This window comes from Henningerozyma blattae, chromosome 5 (genome assembly GCF_000315915.1).
Source record: "Henningerozyma blattae CBS 6284 chromosome 5, complete genome".
In the NCBI taxonomy this organism is placed as follows: Eukaryota; Fungi; Ascomycota; class Saccharomycetes; order Saccharomycetales; family Saccharomycetaceae; genus Henningerozyma; species Henningerozyma blattae.
Genome location: NC_020189.1, coordinates 823,127 through 838,487, shown reverse-complemented (window position 1 = coordinate 838,487; position 15,361 = coordinate 823,127). Strand labels below are relative to the sequence as shown.

General features: G+C 31.1%; 8 protein-coding genes across 8 annotated transcripts; 4 read left to right on the top strand and 4 right to left on the bottom strand.

Moving 5' to 3' along the window:
- Positions 1-752: 752 nt before the first annotated feature.
- Positions 753-2,156, top strand: TBLA0E03350 (uncharacterized protein; the record flags this gene model as incomplete). The annotated part of the gene is made up of 1 exon (XM_004180860.1): positions 753-2,156. One exon carries the CDS (start codon positions 753-755, stop codon positions 2,154-2,156), a length of 1,404 nt encoding a protein of 467 aa, XP_004180908.1.
- Positions 2,157-2,366: 210 nt separating this feature from the next.
- SNM1 (Snm1p) lies at positions 2,367-2,921 on the top strand (the record flags this gene model as incomplete). Its single annotated transcript, XM_004180859.1, has 1 exon — positions 2,367-2,921. The coding sequence occupies one exon, from the start codon at positions 2,367-2,369 to the stop codon at positions 2,919-2,921; it is 555 nt and encodes a 184-aa protein (XP_004180907.1).
- A 438-nt stretch (positions 2,922-3,359) lies between these two features.
- On the bottom strand, positions 3,360-5,021 carry PEX29 (Pex29p; the record flags this gene model as incomplete). The annotated part of the gene is made up of 1 exon (XM_004180858.1): positions 3,360-5,021. The coding sequence occupies one exon, from the start codon at positions 5,019-5,021 to the stop codon at positions 3,360-3,362; it is 1,662 nt and encodes a 553-aa protein (XP_004180906.1).
- Positions 5,022-5,542: 521 nt separating this feature from the next.
- BUB3 (Bub3p) lies at positions 5,543-6,502 on the top strand (the record flags this gene model as incomplete). Its single annotated transcript, XM_004180857.1, has 1 exon — positions 5,543-6,502. The coding sequence occupies one exon, from the start codon at positions 5,543-5,545 to the stop codon at positions 6,500-6,502; it is 960 nt and encodes a 319-aa protein (XP_004180905.1).
- Positions 6,503-6,674: 172 nt separating this feature from the next.
- Positions 6,675-8,165, bottom strand: RKM4 (ribosomal lysine N-methyltransferase; the record flags this gene model as incomplete). Its single annotated transcript, XM_004180856.1, has 1 exon — positions 6,675-8,165. One exon carries the CDS (start codon positions 8,163-8,165, stop codon positions 6,675-6,677), a length of 1,491 nt encoding a protein of 496 aa, XP_004180904.1.
- Positions 8,166-9,062: 897 nt separating this feature from the next.
- Positions 9,063-10,811, top strand: STI1 (Hsp90 cochaperone STI1; the record flags this gene model as incomplete). Its single annotated transcript, XM_004180855.1, has 1 exon — positions 9,063-10,811. The coding sequence occupies one exon, from the start codon at positions 9,063-9,065 to the stop codon at positions 10,809-10,811; it is 1,749 nt and encodes a 582-aa protein (XP_004180903.1).
- Positions 10,812-11,070: 259 nt separating this feature from the next.
- HSP78 (chaperone ATPase HSP78) lies at positions 11,071-13,536 on the bottom strand (the record flags this gene model as incomplete). Its single annotated transcript, XM_004180854.1, has 1 exon — positions 11,071-13,536. One exon carries the CDS (start codon positions 13,534-13,536, stop codon positions 11,071-11,073), a length of 2,466 nt encoding a protein of 821 aa, XP_004180902.1.
- Positions 13,537-14,284: 748 nt separating this feature from the next.
- TBLA0E03280 (bZIP transcription factor) lies at positions 14,285-14,968 on the bottom strand (the record flags this gene model as incomplete). The annotated part of the gene is made up of 1 exon (XM_004180853.1): positions 14,285-14,968. The coding sequence occupies one exon, from the start codon at positions 14,966-14,968 to the stop codon at positions 14,285-14,287; it is 684 nt and encodes a 227-aa protein (XP_004180901.1).
- Positions 14,969-15,361: the final 393 nt, after the last annotated feature.

Below are 15,361 nucleotides of genomic sequence, written 5' to 3'. Positions count from 1 at the left end.
ATGCTTCACAATCTTTGTTCTTCTATTAATGTATAACATAATCTCTTCATATCAATCTGCCATTTTTAATTTATTGACTATCACGAGTTAAACCGACTTTTAAATTTCAAATTATTCCTTTTGTTAATAATGGTTTCCTATTTAAATTAACTGATATCCAAATAGAGAAATGATGATCTGTTCTCTATAGTTCTTATCTTTCAAAGGCTACCACATATTATTGCAAAACTTATACATAACTGTATAATTCCAAGCAAATTTGAAACTGTAAAAACTAAACAAGCTTCATTTAGCCAGTTGTTTTATACAAATGATTCTCAATATTACTATATAGTCAGTCATCTTTTACTAAAAATTTACTATTTTACAAAATTATTATTTAAAATATTGTATAATGACTGTTAACTAGTTTTTAATGCTTTTTATGATCACTCCTTTTTTTTTCCAATTTTCTATTTTCTAAATGTTTTTTTCACCTTATTTCATGTTAAATTTTCTCTGCCATCTTAACAATAACCTTTCCTGTTTCGGAAAATGTGATGAGGCTAGTCAACTAATTTAAACTGACAGATAATCCTCTTTTACCGTTTGTAACGCCTGTATAATTTTATAATTCATTTTTGATCCATTTATAAGTAGTGCCTTTATTTGTTTTTTAAACAAATGACAATTTTAAATATATAGAGAATTTAAGAGGTTATTGCTGTTTGCTTATTTAGACCTAATAAAGGAATAACATACAATAAAATAAAATGAATCCTTTTGTAGACAATGATCTAGAAAGTGACGAGACACCACAATTAATTCAAATAAAGACCTTACATAATAATGATCCTCACCTATCGTTAATTTCGAAGAAAATCTTCAAATCAAATAATAATAGAATTGTCATGCTAACTGGTGCTGGGATTTCATGTAATGCTGGTATTCCTGATTTTAGATCAGCAACCGGGCTTTATAATGCTGTTCGCAAGCAATATCCTCACCTACTAATCAAATCAGGTCAAGATTTATTTGATATTTCTTTATTTAGAGATGAAGATTCCATAGCTGCTTTTGCATCATTCATGGAAAAATTATACAGTTGTACATGCAAAGCAAGACCGACAGAAACACATAAATTTATCGCTCTCCTACGAGATAAACAAAAGTTATTAAGATGCTATACTCAAAATATTGATGGATTAGAATCACTATTAAATTTACAAAGCTCAACTGATAGTGAATTTGATCTGAATGTTATTAAGGGTTTTAGAAAAATTTGGAATAATTTAGACATCATCAAGCTACATGGCGATCTTAATAGTTTATGTTGTACAAAATGCTATACTTCAACCAAATGGACAAATTCAAATATAACTCAATTTAAAAATGGTGAATTACCCAATTGTTCAAAGTGCGAAAGGGCAAATAATGATAGAATTAATAGAGGTAAACGATCTTTAGGGAAATGTGGTGTATTAAGACCAAATATTGTATTATACGGTGAAAACCATCCTTCTGGCGAAGTAATTGCAAAAGGGTTGCATATAGATGTTACAAGTACTTATCCAGATATTTTTATTATTATGGGAACAAGCTTAAAAGTTGATGGTGTTAAAAAATTGGTCAAGCAAATGAGTAAACGTGTTCATGATCGCAACGGTATTGTAATATTAGTCAATAAAACAGACTTACCTTTATCGACTTGGAAGGGTGTTATCGATTATCATATTAAAACAAATTGTGATCAGTGGGTAGAGTTTTTAAAGAAACAAGAGCCAACTTTTTTCAATTCATCTACTATTTCTGAGTCTCATCCGAAACTTCTTGGTGTTGTTAAAAGAGAGTTAAAACAAACTCAAATACCTCAAAGTCCTCCTGCTACTCCGGCAAAGGAACGCTCTCCCACGCTCTGCATACCGTCAAAACATAAAAATTCTTTACCTCTTACTCCAACTAGTGATTATGAAGGTTCTTGCAAGAAGTCATATTATTCTCCAAAAAGAGTACGTAAGTCAAGCCCTCTTAAAAAGAAGCATGACTCTAAATATCATTTATCTCCCTCTTACAATAAGAGAGGCACCAGTCTAACAACAGGTGTTGCAATTAGAACAAGATCAGCCACTGCATTATTAGAAAAACTTCAAAAAGAAGCCACAGATGCTGTTCAATAAGAAAGTTTATAAAGAAATTAAATGAAAAGCTTACTGAGGAAAAGTGTATCAAATGTGCTTTTTTTTCCTTTTTCCATACACGCCATCGCATAATTTGTACGGACTTTAAATGACCCATGAAAATTTCATCACTTTCTTGCTTGACCTGAAAATTGTATAAAATGATACAACTTAGTATCTACGAGCATTCAAGCTACAACCTTTTAACAAATGAATAGGGGTGAACAAGAGTTTAGAGATAGGCATCTTAACCAAAAATATGATTTAATCCATTTCCTTCCCAGTCTTGGCATACCCCAATTGTCTGGCTTTTATTTTAAAAATTTTCTAAATGCTAGCAAAAGATATCATTTACAACTATCCGAAATAATAACTACTAAAGACTCAAAATTTTGTGGGTCTTGTGGGTGTGTAAGGATACCTAATGTTAATTTTGATATGCTAGTAGAAAATATAGAAGGTGATAACGGCCAACAGAGAATATTGAAGTATACTTGTAGAAACTGCAAACATTGTTCTAAATTTGAATTAGAAACCCCAAATATAGGGAAAAAACGTGAAGATAATAAGAAGGAGGAGGATTTTATAGCAACTTGGCCAAGTAAAAAGTCGGCTAATAAAGTTGAAAAGAAGACAACTTCTGCTAGAGACAGATCTAAAAAGAGAAAAATGAACTCATTACTCAATAGATTGAAAGAAAAGAACGATCAAAAATTGAAAAGTTCTTCTTCTGTATTGAGTTTGGAGAGCTTTATGAAAAATTAATATAATATGAACTAAATACTCTTTAAAGTTCTTCCCCCTTCTAAGGTTATCTCCCATTCTGCATCATACCATATAAAGCATAAGCAGAAATTTTGAACTTATCTTTATCATGGAACTACCTCTTTAAAAGCTATATACATTACTATACTAATATTTTTATATAGATATTTCATTAAATATGTGAACTTTAATCACTAATTACATGGAGGCTAGTTAATTAGAATTTTTATCATCATCATCATTATCATAAGCATTATAATTATTAGTCGTTTTTGTTTATAGGATAACATTACATTATATTACTCAATATTTCAAAGGTGTGTTAACGATATATTATATAATTGAGTATATCAGTTTTTCTTTTTAGTTTTTTTTTTTTGGTTGTTAAGTTTTGACTAGATCTAGTCATAGAACAGGGTTGGAAATTAAATAAAAATATTAAAGTGTAGAGTTAAAAATGTCTGTAACAGAATCAAGAGAGGTAACAGACACAGCCTCGAGCGAGCTAGAACTTGATCTATTCTTTCTACTAGGTAATTCACCAATATGACTTTCCTTATCAAATTGTATATTAGCATTTGGGTTAAGGATTTGATAATTCCCTGACATTGATCTTTTAGTTATGCCTCTTACACTACCAAATGAGGTATCTGCATCAGCTATTTCGTCAATATCATCTACTACTTTTTCTTTTGTATCAACATCTGCATCCATTTCTCGAACACACATTCTGACCCACATTCTTCTTCTATAACTAGTTCTATTACCATCGATATCAATATCATACACCCATTTTGTTTCGGAATCAATATCAATAGCATTAATAAATTCTCTTGATACCCATTCAGAAGGAGTTAAATCTAGTACCCAACTTTTACCATCCATCCATGCCCATTCTTCTGGTGGTTGGATTTCATCTAAAGTTTGAACCACATAATCTTTAATATCTAAACCATTTATTCTTAATTTCGAAAATAAAGTATAGTCTGAATTGCTTAATCCAATTGGTTTCCAAGTTTTTGACTTATCTTTTAGCTTTTGAATTTCATATATTTGTGCAAACCTATGTTCTCTTGGTTCAGAACTTTTTAAGTGTCTTTCTAAAAATTCTTCATATCTGTTTGTAAACGTAAGAATTCTAATTCTTGCCTCTTCTGAATGAATTTTGGCAAATATGCGATCTCTGTAAAATGGATGTAATACAATTGCTAGTGCCCAGCCAAATATTAGTAGAATTAATTTATAAGGTATATATTTAATAATGATATCTGAAAAGAAGAAATTTAGTACGCCAATTACCAATATGAGAATGAATGCTACAGTGGATTTTTGATCATCAGTGAAATATGCAAAATTTTCCAAAATATTAGCAAAAAAATCATAAATCTGGACGTATAAAACCATATGATTTTGTAAATCGGTTAAATTTATTACGAATTCTTGGCTTAATTCTGAGGCTGGCTTGGGGATATGAGGTGCTCTTAAAGGAGGACCGAATGCAGGGGTGGGGTTTGATTCTAAATATTGATCAGGATCTGGTTTGTGAATATATAAATATTGAGGGACCATTATACCAAATAAAATGTAAAATAGGGGTATTGAAGATAAAATGGTTACTGGTTGTAATATAGCAAATGAATAAATGGAGAGAACTGATAAAGTATATGCTGGATTATCCCAATTGAAAATCTTTATTATCTCATCGATAAACATGAATGGGGCTCCAAACCTTGAATTTGCCTGTATAAAATTTCTGCTCATGACAGGCATTGACAATCTTGGCCGTACTTTACCAGCCTCAATTCTATGTTCCAAAGCTTGTGCTCCTAGTTCGGTAGAAGGAGGTAACGCCATTTTCAATATTCTTTCTACAAGAGTATCGGTTACCAACTTCTGAAGACCGGGACTAGGATTATATCCTTCGATTGAAGATTGCTCGAGATCATTTTCATCATCTTCTGGAATTGTTAGGGTTTGTAGTATTGAACTAGACCGTGGCCGTTTTTTATGTTCATTGCTATGTCCTTTATGGTAATGATTACCATGAGAAATACTATCTGAATCAGAATCTTTTACAAAAAAACTCTTTACTGAATCCATCCCTCTAAAATTATAGAATGGTTTATTATTGTTAAACGATGGTGGGCTGTGGGGAAAAACTGTTATTAAATGAGAATAAATATAATATTAAATGCAACTTGGAGAATACCTCTTGAATATAAAGTTCTACTCTTTGTCTATGGACACAGGATAAGTGCTAAATACACGCGGGTAGTCTGGTGACTTTACTATTTATAGACTCTGCGTTTAAACCGGTTCCTATATTCTGATCATCAATAATTAAGCTACAAAATCATAACTGAAATTTCAATAGGTATTTGGATTTATAAAGTTCGCGAAATCGGCTGAAAATTGAAAACACATTCTGATGAGGTCATTGCTTAATTAAACTTTCCCCCTCAAAAAAAATAAACAAATACATGATTATCATAATATCTTGGAGGAATGACACTTCTGCTAGGTCTCATTCCTTTAATTTTTGACTATATCGTACCACATCAAGTAATAATCTCCAAAAAATCTTTTTGAAGGTACGATAGGAACTATAAAAAAACATTGTTATGTCTAATATTGTGGAGTTGAACCCCGTACCCCAAGATTATATTGGCGGTATGGCCTTTGTTGGTCACGATCAGTTTGTAGTAGCTTGTTGGGATGGGTCAGTGACATTATATTCTGTAGATGAGAATAATATGATTGCTGATGTTAATAGAATAACACATACTGCCGGACTAATAAGCGTGGCAGTTGTGTTAGATTATGTATTTGTAGGAAGTGTTGAAGGTGAGTTGTTCTTTGTTGATTTTGAGAATGGTACATTGGTTGAGAGTGGTGAGAATTCTTCTAATTTAGGAATATGTTCTCTATGTTCGAGCAAAGCTCATATTATTACTGGCTCATGGGATGGGCTACTACAAGTTGTTGATCCTTATTCCAATTTAGTCGTTTCTAAACACCAATTACCCAAAGGTGAGAAAATACTTGCTATTGATGGTACAGAGAATGGGATGTTGCTAGTAGGGAGCACAGGAAAACATATACGGCTATTTAAAATTGATGAGTATGGGCAATTGAATCAAACGTCTAACTTAGATTTCCGTCTGAAATTTCAAATCAGAGATATTAAGATTGCGCCTGATTTCCAAAGTTATGCCTATGGGGGTATTGATGGGAGAGTTGCTGTTGAATATTTTGAAAATCCAACTCAAACTTATGCATTTAGGTGCCATTATTTAAACCTAGAGGATGCTCAGATCACTTATCCCGTGAATAGCATTTGTTTTGCTCCGAATACAAATACACTTTATACATCAGGCTCAGATGGTCTAGTATCTCTATGGGATTTATCAATTCGTAAGAGAATACAACAATTCCCTAGATTCAACAATAATGCAGTTGTCAAGTTGATTTGTAATGGCCGGATATTATTAGTTGCAACTTCAGATGATTCATTTAAAACAAATGCTGTCAATGACGAAGTGGAGCTTGCTAATAGTCAAATTTATTTGGTTCGACTGTAATATTTCATTTGTTTAATTTTCATTATAATCCCCCTCTTCTCTCTACTCCTTTCCCTTTAAATATTACTCACCATACATTCAAAATTTGTATCTGGCCTCAAATCATCTAACTTCCACATGACTAAATTTTAATTTACATATTATTACACTTATACACATTTCGCATATATACCTATATTTTCTGCCTCTTTTCTGGCATTGAATTTTGCTCATTTGTTGATTTTCTTTTCAATACATTATTCAATAATTTTTGATCATCAATGATGGTAAATTCATTCTTTATAGAATCTTCACATTTTTGTAAACATTGAAATTCATTTCTTAACACTTCAGATGCCATATTGTTTCTTAATCCATCGGTATTTAAATATTGGTTTAATTGAATTACTTGTTCACGGCTAGCATGAGATGGGTATTCCTTCTCTCTTGCACATACAATTTGTTTCCAAAGGTCACAAACCATTGAAGTAATACGACCACCACTAATTAACTGAGTACATTTCTTAGTTACCCTTTCCAATTGAGATTCAATTATTTCATCATCAACGTATTTTTCAACTAAATCCATGGACAAAAATGTACATAATATCTGCAATAATATAATTATTTCTGGCAATATTGTACCATCATTATAACAATCATATGATTCAAGTATTATGCTTTCATCCTCTAACAATTCATTAATAGTGACATTTTCTTGAAATATCTTGATCAGTTTTTCAAATTTTGTTTCAGTTATATTAAATTTGTTACAAATAATGTCAGCAACGTTTTGTAATCTAACTTCAGCAAAGTCAAACTTAGATCCACCCCATTCAACATATCCATACCTTCTTAAAATTTCAGCATTTGGATGATCACCATATATATTAAAAATTTGTCCATTCTTTGGAATATCAGCAATTGCAAACATTTTTAACGTTGTGGAACTATAAGTTAGGTGTGCATTACACCGGTTTGTATTAGAATTCAAAATATCTGCTAATGGAACCATTGATTTCATATACCCATCTCTAGCTATACATTCATTTTCATACTCTTCATTTTCGTCTTGCCCATCTTCTTGATCATTTGATTGCTTTTCAGGCAATTCAACATCAAATGAATAGGACATAATAATACTTGCAACATGAACAAAGAGATCCCAACTCAATGGAGATATTTCATCACGTAAACCATGCGTAGTAATGAAAATGGCAATTGAATCAAACATATTCTTCGCAGCCTCTTTACCTATACGAGTTAGAACCAAAGAAGGTTTCAAATTTTCTAATTGCTCGTCATTCCAGTACATTAAACTATTTATCTCTTCTGCCTCTGGTAGAATACTAAAATAAGGAAACCAATGACTACTTTCTTTTTTAACCAATTTTTCATATAATATACATAAAATCAAGCCTTCCCAATGCCCTAGTTCTTGTTCCAAATTAACTTTCAATTCTGGATGATCTTTAACCAAAGAAGATGTCTTTGCATTCAAAAGACACTCTCTTGGTATCTCAAATAGCACTTCATCCTTCAAAATATCTTGAACAGCTACTAGTGCTCTACCTTGGCCCTGAGCTCTAAGATCTTGTACTTCAACTTTATCAGAGATCTTGATTTTTGCTTCATCAACAAGCCAATTTACAAATGCTTGGGTTTGTCCATCAAAACTATTCATCCTGTCTTGTTTTGGCATCTTTTTTTAAGTTAAAAAAATAAACATTACAGACAATGATCTAATGAAATGTTATAAATAATCTTATTGCATTATTTATATCTCACCACTATATTTTAAAGTTTCAATAATAACCCGGACTTCTTTCTTGAAAATATTTGATTTGCATGTCATCAATTAAACTTTATATATATATATTATTTATAGAAGTATTGAATCATAACATGTAAGAGAGATAATGCGCAAAACTTCCATATTTATTCAATCTATTTTTGTTGAATTATTAAATTGTTGAATACACATGTCACCATAAATATTTGAAGCTGGAATTTTAGATATGATTTAAATAAAAAGGAAGAAAGAATCAAGTACTCGATTTTAAAAATTAACATTTCCATTTGTTGGAAGTATCACCCCAAAGAGGCTCGAAGAATATGAAAAAGATTAACTTTATGCTTGTTTAAATTGATTTATAGTATCTAGATTGCTCTTTGAAACATAAGTAGGACACATGTTCACAACTCTATATTATATATATGTATGCCACTATTTATAATAGATTACTTGTATAATATTCGAGAATACCTATCATACAAGTAGCTAACAGCAATCAATAGATCAAATATACTTCACCTATCACTAATACTTTGTTAAATAATAAATCCAGCACGTGATGTTCCATAGAAATTTCTGGAAGCTTTTCCTGTTTCTCCAGAAAATATAGAATTCCATTTTGGCCGGTATTAAAAACTATATTACATACTATAAAAAAATCCGAAATGAATAATAAAAAAAAAATCCCTAGTGGAACAGAATTTTATATTGGCTTTCCCTTAGAAATTTGTGTTCCAATCAATTGATAAAACATCAATTTAATACTATAAAATAATTTTGGACGTCATGTCTTTGACTGCTCAAGAATATAAAGATCAAGGTAACGCTGCCTTTGTTGCCAAGAACTACGATGAAGCCATTGAGAAATTTACGAAGGCTATCGAAGTTTCTGAAACTCCTAACCATGTTTTATATTCTAATAGATCTGCCTGTTACACTTCTAAGAAACAATTTGTTAAAGGTTTAGAAGATGCCAATGAATGTGTGAAAATCAACCCAACCTGGTCAAAAGGTTATAACAGAGTTGGTGCAGCTCATTTTGGTATGGGTGATTTGGATGAAGCTGAAAAAGCTTACAAAAAAGCCTTAGAATTAGATTCCTCCAATAAAGCTGCCCATGATGGGTTAAGCCAAGTAACAAGAGCTCAAGAAGCTAGACATTCTCAACCAGATATGGGATTAGGCAAAATTTTTAACGATCCAAATTTAATCGAAAACTTAAAGAAAAATCCAAAAACCGCTGAAATGATGAAAGATCCTCAATTAGTTGCCAAAATTTTACAATACCAACAAAACCCGCAATCCATGGGTCAAGATTTATTGACTGAACCAAGATTGATGACAATTCTTGGTGTCCTAATGGGTATTGATATGAATATGGACGATTTAAGTCAATCAAGCTCTATGCCAAGAGACCCAAATGCTACCAAAGAAGCTCCAAAATCTGAACCAGTTCCAGAACCAAAGAAAGAAACTCCTAAAAAGTCAGAAACAGTTCCAGAACCAAAGGAGGAAGCCTCCACTCCAGAAGACGAATCAAAAATTGCAGCTGATGCTGAAAAAGCCGAAGGTAACAAATTATATAAAGCTCATAAATTCGATGAAGCTATTGAACATTATAATAAGGCTTGGGAATTACATAATGATATCACATACTTAAATAACCGTTCTGCCGCTGAATTTGAAAAAGGTGATTACCAAACTGCTATTGAAACTTTGCATGAAGCTGTAGAAAAGGGAAGAGAAATGAGAGCCGATTATAAGCTTGTTGCTAAATCATTTACTCGTATCGCTAATTCTTATATGAAATTGAATGATATCAAGAGCGCTATTAACTATTATCAAAAATCTTTAACTGAACACAGAACTGCTGAGGTCTTGACAAAGCTAAGAAATGCTGAAAAGCTCTTAAAAAAACAAGAATCAGAAGCTTATATTAACCCAGAAAAGGCTGAAGAAGCTAGATTAGAAGGTAAAGAATATTTCACTAAGGGTGATTGGCCAAATGCTGTTAAAGCTTATACTGAAATGATTGCCAGAGATCCATCTGATGCAAGAGGTTACTCTAATAGAGCTGCTGCTTTATCTAAATTAATGTCTTTCCCAGAAGCAATCACTGACTGTAATACCGCAATTGAAAAAGATCCAAACTTTATTAGAGCTTATATCAGAAAGGCTACTGCTCAAATTGCTATTAAAGATTTTGTCCCAGCAATCGAAACTTTAGATGCTGCTCGTACTAAAGATGCGGAATTAAATAATGGTGCTAATTCAAGAGAAATTGATCAATTATACTTAAAGGCCAATCAACAAAGATTCCAACCATCTAATGCTAATGAAACCCCAGAACAAACTTACGAAAGAGCTATGAAAGATCCAGAAGTTGCCGCTATTATGCAAGATCCAGTTATGCAAAGTATCTTACAGCAAGCACAAACTAATCCTGCTGCTTTACAGGAGCATATGAAAAATCCAGAAATTTTTAAGAAGATCCAAACTTTGATTGCTGCTGGTATTATCCGTACTGCTCACTAAACTACTAATTAAAAGAATTTCCCTAAATTCATAGTTTCATATGATTCTATAAAATTTCTTCGAAAGAGATTTATAAATATTTTATAGATATGCCTGCTTTTGATATAATATATATATAAAGATGTAAAAAAAGAACAAACACTTCATTAAAGACTACAAAAGTTTCTTGTATTCATTAAATTAAAAGTCTACATAAAAATTTTATAAGTGATATAGAAAAAAGTATTGACATGTTTTACAAGTGCATTATACCATTTATTTATTCAGAATCAGCAGTATTATTTTCATTGGTTTCATTATCAATTTCAGCTGTGTTATGAATTGGAATTAATTTCAATTTGTTGGTTTTACTCTCAACATCAATTTGGACGGTATCTGTACTTACAATTTCACCTCTCAATAATTGAGTAGCCATAGGATTTAAAATAGATTTTTGAATTAAACGATTTAATGGTCTTGCACCATAAAATTGATCATAACCATTATTTGTTAACCATTCTTTTGCTTTCTCGGTTAATTCTAATTTGATCCTTCTTTCATTCAACCTTTCTTGGACTTCATTTATTCTAATATCTACAATGGAAGATAATACCTCCTTAGATAATCTATTGAACACAATCATATTATCAATACGATTAATAAATTCAGGTGGATAAGATTTTTTAACCTTTTCAATCACCTGTAATTTCGTTTTTTCATCAATCTTCCCAGTATCATCTTGTGAGTCTTTTACTTCAGATAATAAAATATCTTGCCCAATATTAGACGTCATGACAATAATAGTATTTTTAAAATCAACTTGATGGCCCAAAGAATCTGTTAACTTACCTTCATCTAAAACTTGTAAAAGGATTTTAGAAACATCCGGATGGGCTTTTTCAAATTCATCAAATAAAACTACAGCGTAAGGCTTACGTCTGACTGCTTCTGTCAATTGACCACCAGATTCACTAAGAACATAACCCGGTGGAGCACCAATTAAACGAGATACTGTATGCTTCTCTTGAAATTCAGACATGTCAAATCTGACTACATTTGATTCATTATCAAACAAGAATTCAGCCAATGCTCTTGTTAGTTCAGTCTTACCAGTACCTGTTGGTCCTAAAAACATGAAACTTGCGATTGGTCTTTTGTCACTTGTTAGACCAGCTCTTTGTAACCTTACTGCATCAGATATAGCTTTTATAGCTTCATCCTGCCCCACAACTCTTTTCTTTAATGAATCTTCCATATATAACAACCGATCTTTATCACCCTTTAAAACTGTTTCAATTGGAATCCCTGTCATATTGGATATAACTTTTGAAATATCATCTGAAGTAACAGAGTCATGTAGTAATGGCTGCATATTTTCGTTTGTTCCGGTACCATTTGAATCATTTTCATTGTTAATATGATTTTTTTTCTCAAAAGATTTTATTTCCTTTTCAATTGCTGGTATTTTTGAATAACTTAATTCAGAAGCCTTCCTATAGTCACCTTGTCTTTGAAATTGTTCTAAATTAATCTTAGCCTCTTCTAATTCTTTTTTCAAAGTTTTAACCTTATCAATTTGTCTCTTTTCATTCTCCCATACTTTCATCAATCTATCTAATTTTTCATTTTCAAGATTCAATTGTTCTTTTAATTTATCTTTTCTTTCAATTGAGATTGGATCAGTATCCTTCTTTAACGATTCCAGTTCTATTTTAATTTTCATAATTGATCTATCTAATTTTAAAATTTCATCTGGCTTTGATTCATGTTGTAATCTTAAAACCGCACAAGCTTCATCAACTAAATCAATCGCTTTATCTGGTAAATATCTATCTGTAATATATCGATTGGATAAAGTAGCAGCAGACACTAAGGCAGTATCAGTTATTCTAACCCCATGATGAACTTCATAACGTTCTTTCAAACCTCTCAAAATAGAAATTGTATCTATCACAGAAGGTTCGTTTAATAAGATTGGTTGAAATCTTCTTGCCAAAGCAGGGTCTTTTTCAATTATTTTATATTCATCTAATGTTGTTGCTGAAATACAACGTAGCCCCTTTGCTAATCTTGGTTTTAAAATATTACCTGCATCCATTGATCCATCTGTTTTACCTAACCCTAATAACATATGAACTTCATCAATGAAAATAATAACTTTACCATTTGCTTCGTCGATTTCCTTTAAAACAGATTTCAATCTTTCTTCAAAATCCCCTCTAAATTTGGCACCCGCAATCAATGAACTTAAATCTAATGTGATTAATTCTTTATCCTTTAATGAATCAGGGACATCGCCACTAATGATTCTTTGAGCTAAGCCATCAATTAATGAAGTTTTACCGACACCTGCTCTACCAATTAAGACAGGGTTGTTTTTGGTTCTACGGGATAAAATTTGAATTGCTCTTGTTATTTCATCGTCTCTACCAATGACAGGATCTAATTTCCCATGTTTTGCTAATGCTGTTAAATTAGTACCATATTTTACTAAAGCAGGCTGATTATCATCTTCACCAGATTTTTTATTGATTGAAACATAGAATCTCTTTGTAGTGATTTGATTATTGATTGGAACAATGGAGGGTGAGGATATTGAATTCCTTAACGAAAAATTTAATCTTTTAACACTAGAATTTGGAACTGACACAGAAGAAAGCGAAGAAGAAAATGAGGAATATGGAAGCCTTAAGCCTCTTTTCAACGGATGTATATATGCACGACTTGATATGGTGCGTCTTAACATATTTAATTATTTTTGTTGGAAACGGATGTGTCTAAACCTTATTTTATTTGTAATCTTTTTTTTCTTCTAAATGATTCAAGATCTCAACTTTAACTTATTTGTATATATATAGCATTTAAGTTTTTTGAAATATTTAACTAAGGTACCTTCTATTTCAAATTTTGGCTAGGGGAGTTTCCAGTAGTTTCTAGAAAAAACAATTCTCGGGGTTACCATAATTGGAAATTGCCTAGAAGAGTCCGCACAGTGCAATCGATGTAAACAAATGTTACATACCACATTTTATAAAGAATGAATATGAATGAATTCTTGAGTAACTATATTTGCAATAAAAATATATGGTCAAAATATTTATGACTTTGTACTACATTACAAATACAAGAGTATCTCGATTGAGATTAAAATTTGGTTAATCTTGATGTAGAAATCATAAATTCAGGTTATTAAATTATTACTGAATAAGTAGCTATATATGTATATAAGTATGCATATGTTTGACATAGATATTGATACAGTTATGATTCCTACAGAATCTTATTGTACACAATTACATTTTTATATCATAGGACAAGATATTTGTTTATTGACCATGATATGAAACTCCAATTATGCAAGGAATTTCTGGTAACCTTCTTTTTACAAAAAAAAAAATAAAAATAAATAATAATAGTAATAATAATAATAGTAGTAGTAGTAGTAGTAGTAGTAGTAGTAAAAAAAATGATTATAATGAAAAAGAAAACTGTGGTTATGACTTTATTGTGGTATTTATATCCTCATCTTCTTCAGAGGGTGAACTTGATTTCAACAATTGTTTCAATTTCAAATTTTCCAATTTCAAAAGATTATTTTCCAGTCTAATTTCATTAAGTATTTCGACTTTTTCTTCTAACTGTTTAATATATTTCCCTCTACGTTCTCTAAAATGTTTCTGGGAAGATCTATTCTGTGCTGCTCTCTTGGTATTTCTTAATGGTTTGCCAGATTTCCCAATCAATTGTCCCTTCTCATTAATATATTCTTCCTTTAATTCTTGGTCAGTCTTGACAGATTGAATAGCTATGTTAGAATGTGAAAGTTTTAAATTTCCTGTATTGTTTGATGCGTTCGTACTATAACTATTCATGCTGGTATTATTTTTGCTATCAGGAAAGTAATTTAAATTATTTGTGGAAGTATTAGGAATCGGATCGTTATTTAATAAATAATTGATCGGTAACGTTGCATATCTTCTCAATGAAGCTTGATTGACAACCCTTGGAGATGGTGTGGGAATATTACTATTCAGCCGTACAACGTTATTATTGTTGTTGTTGTTCAAATAGTCTCTAGAAGTAATCCTCATATTGTTATTCAGACTATGAATAGTATTCATATTTAAATTTTGATTATTTGCTGGATTTAGGTTGTTAGTTGTATTACCAGACATCATTGTCGTAAAATAAATGTTATTATTATACCTGATTGATTGCGTCTTGGATAATTAGCGTCCGCCAGTGTGTTATTACTTTTTTCTTCTTTTTGATGTGGAAATTTCAACTATTTTTGAAATTCTTTTAAATTGCTTAATATATTGTTGTTTTTACTTTGTAAAGTGTATTCTTTTTTTTAACGAAGCCAATATTATTGATTAATTGAAAGATGGCATGAAATTATATATTACTATGCTAGTTTATTAGATATTTATAAGAAGTCAAAATTGGCAAAGAAAAAAAATAAAACTGTCTCATTAAGAAAGAGTGAAAAATACGTGTAACGTATATCAATAAAATATAACACTAAATATTGCCAAGACTAATGTAACAAGTAAGTAATACACGTACGT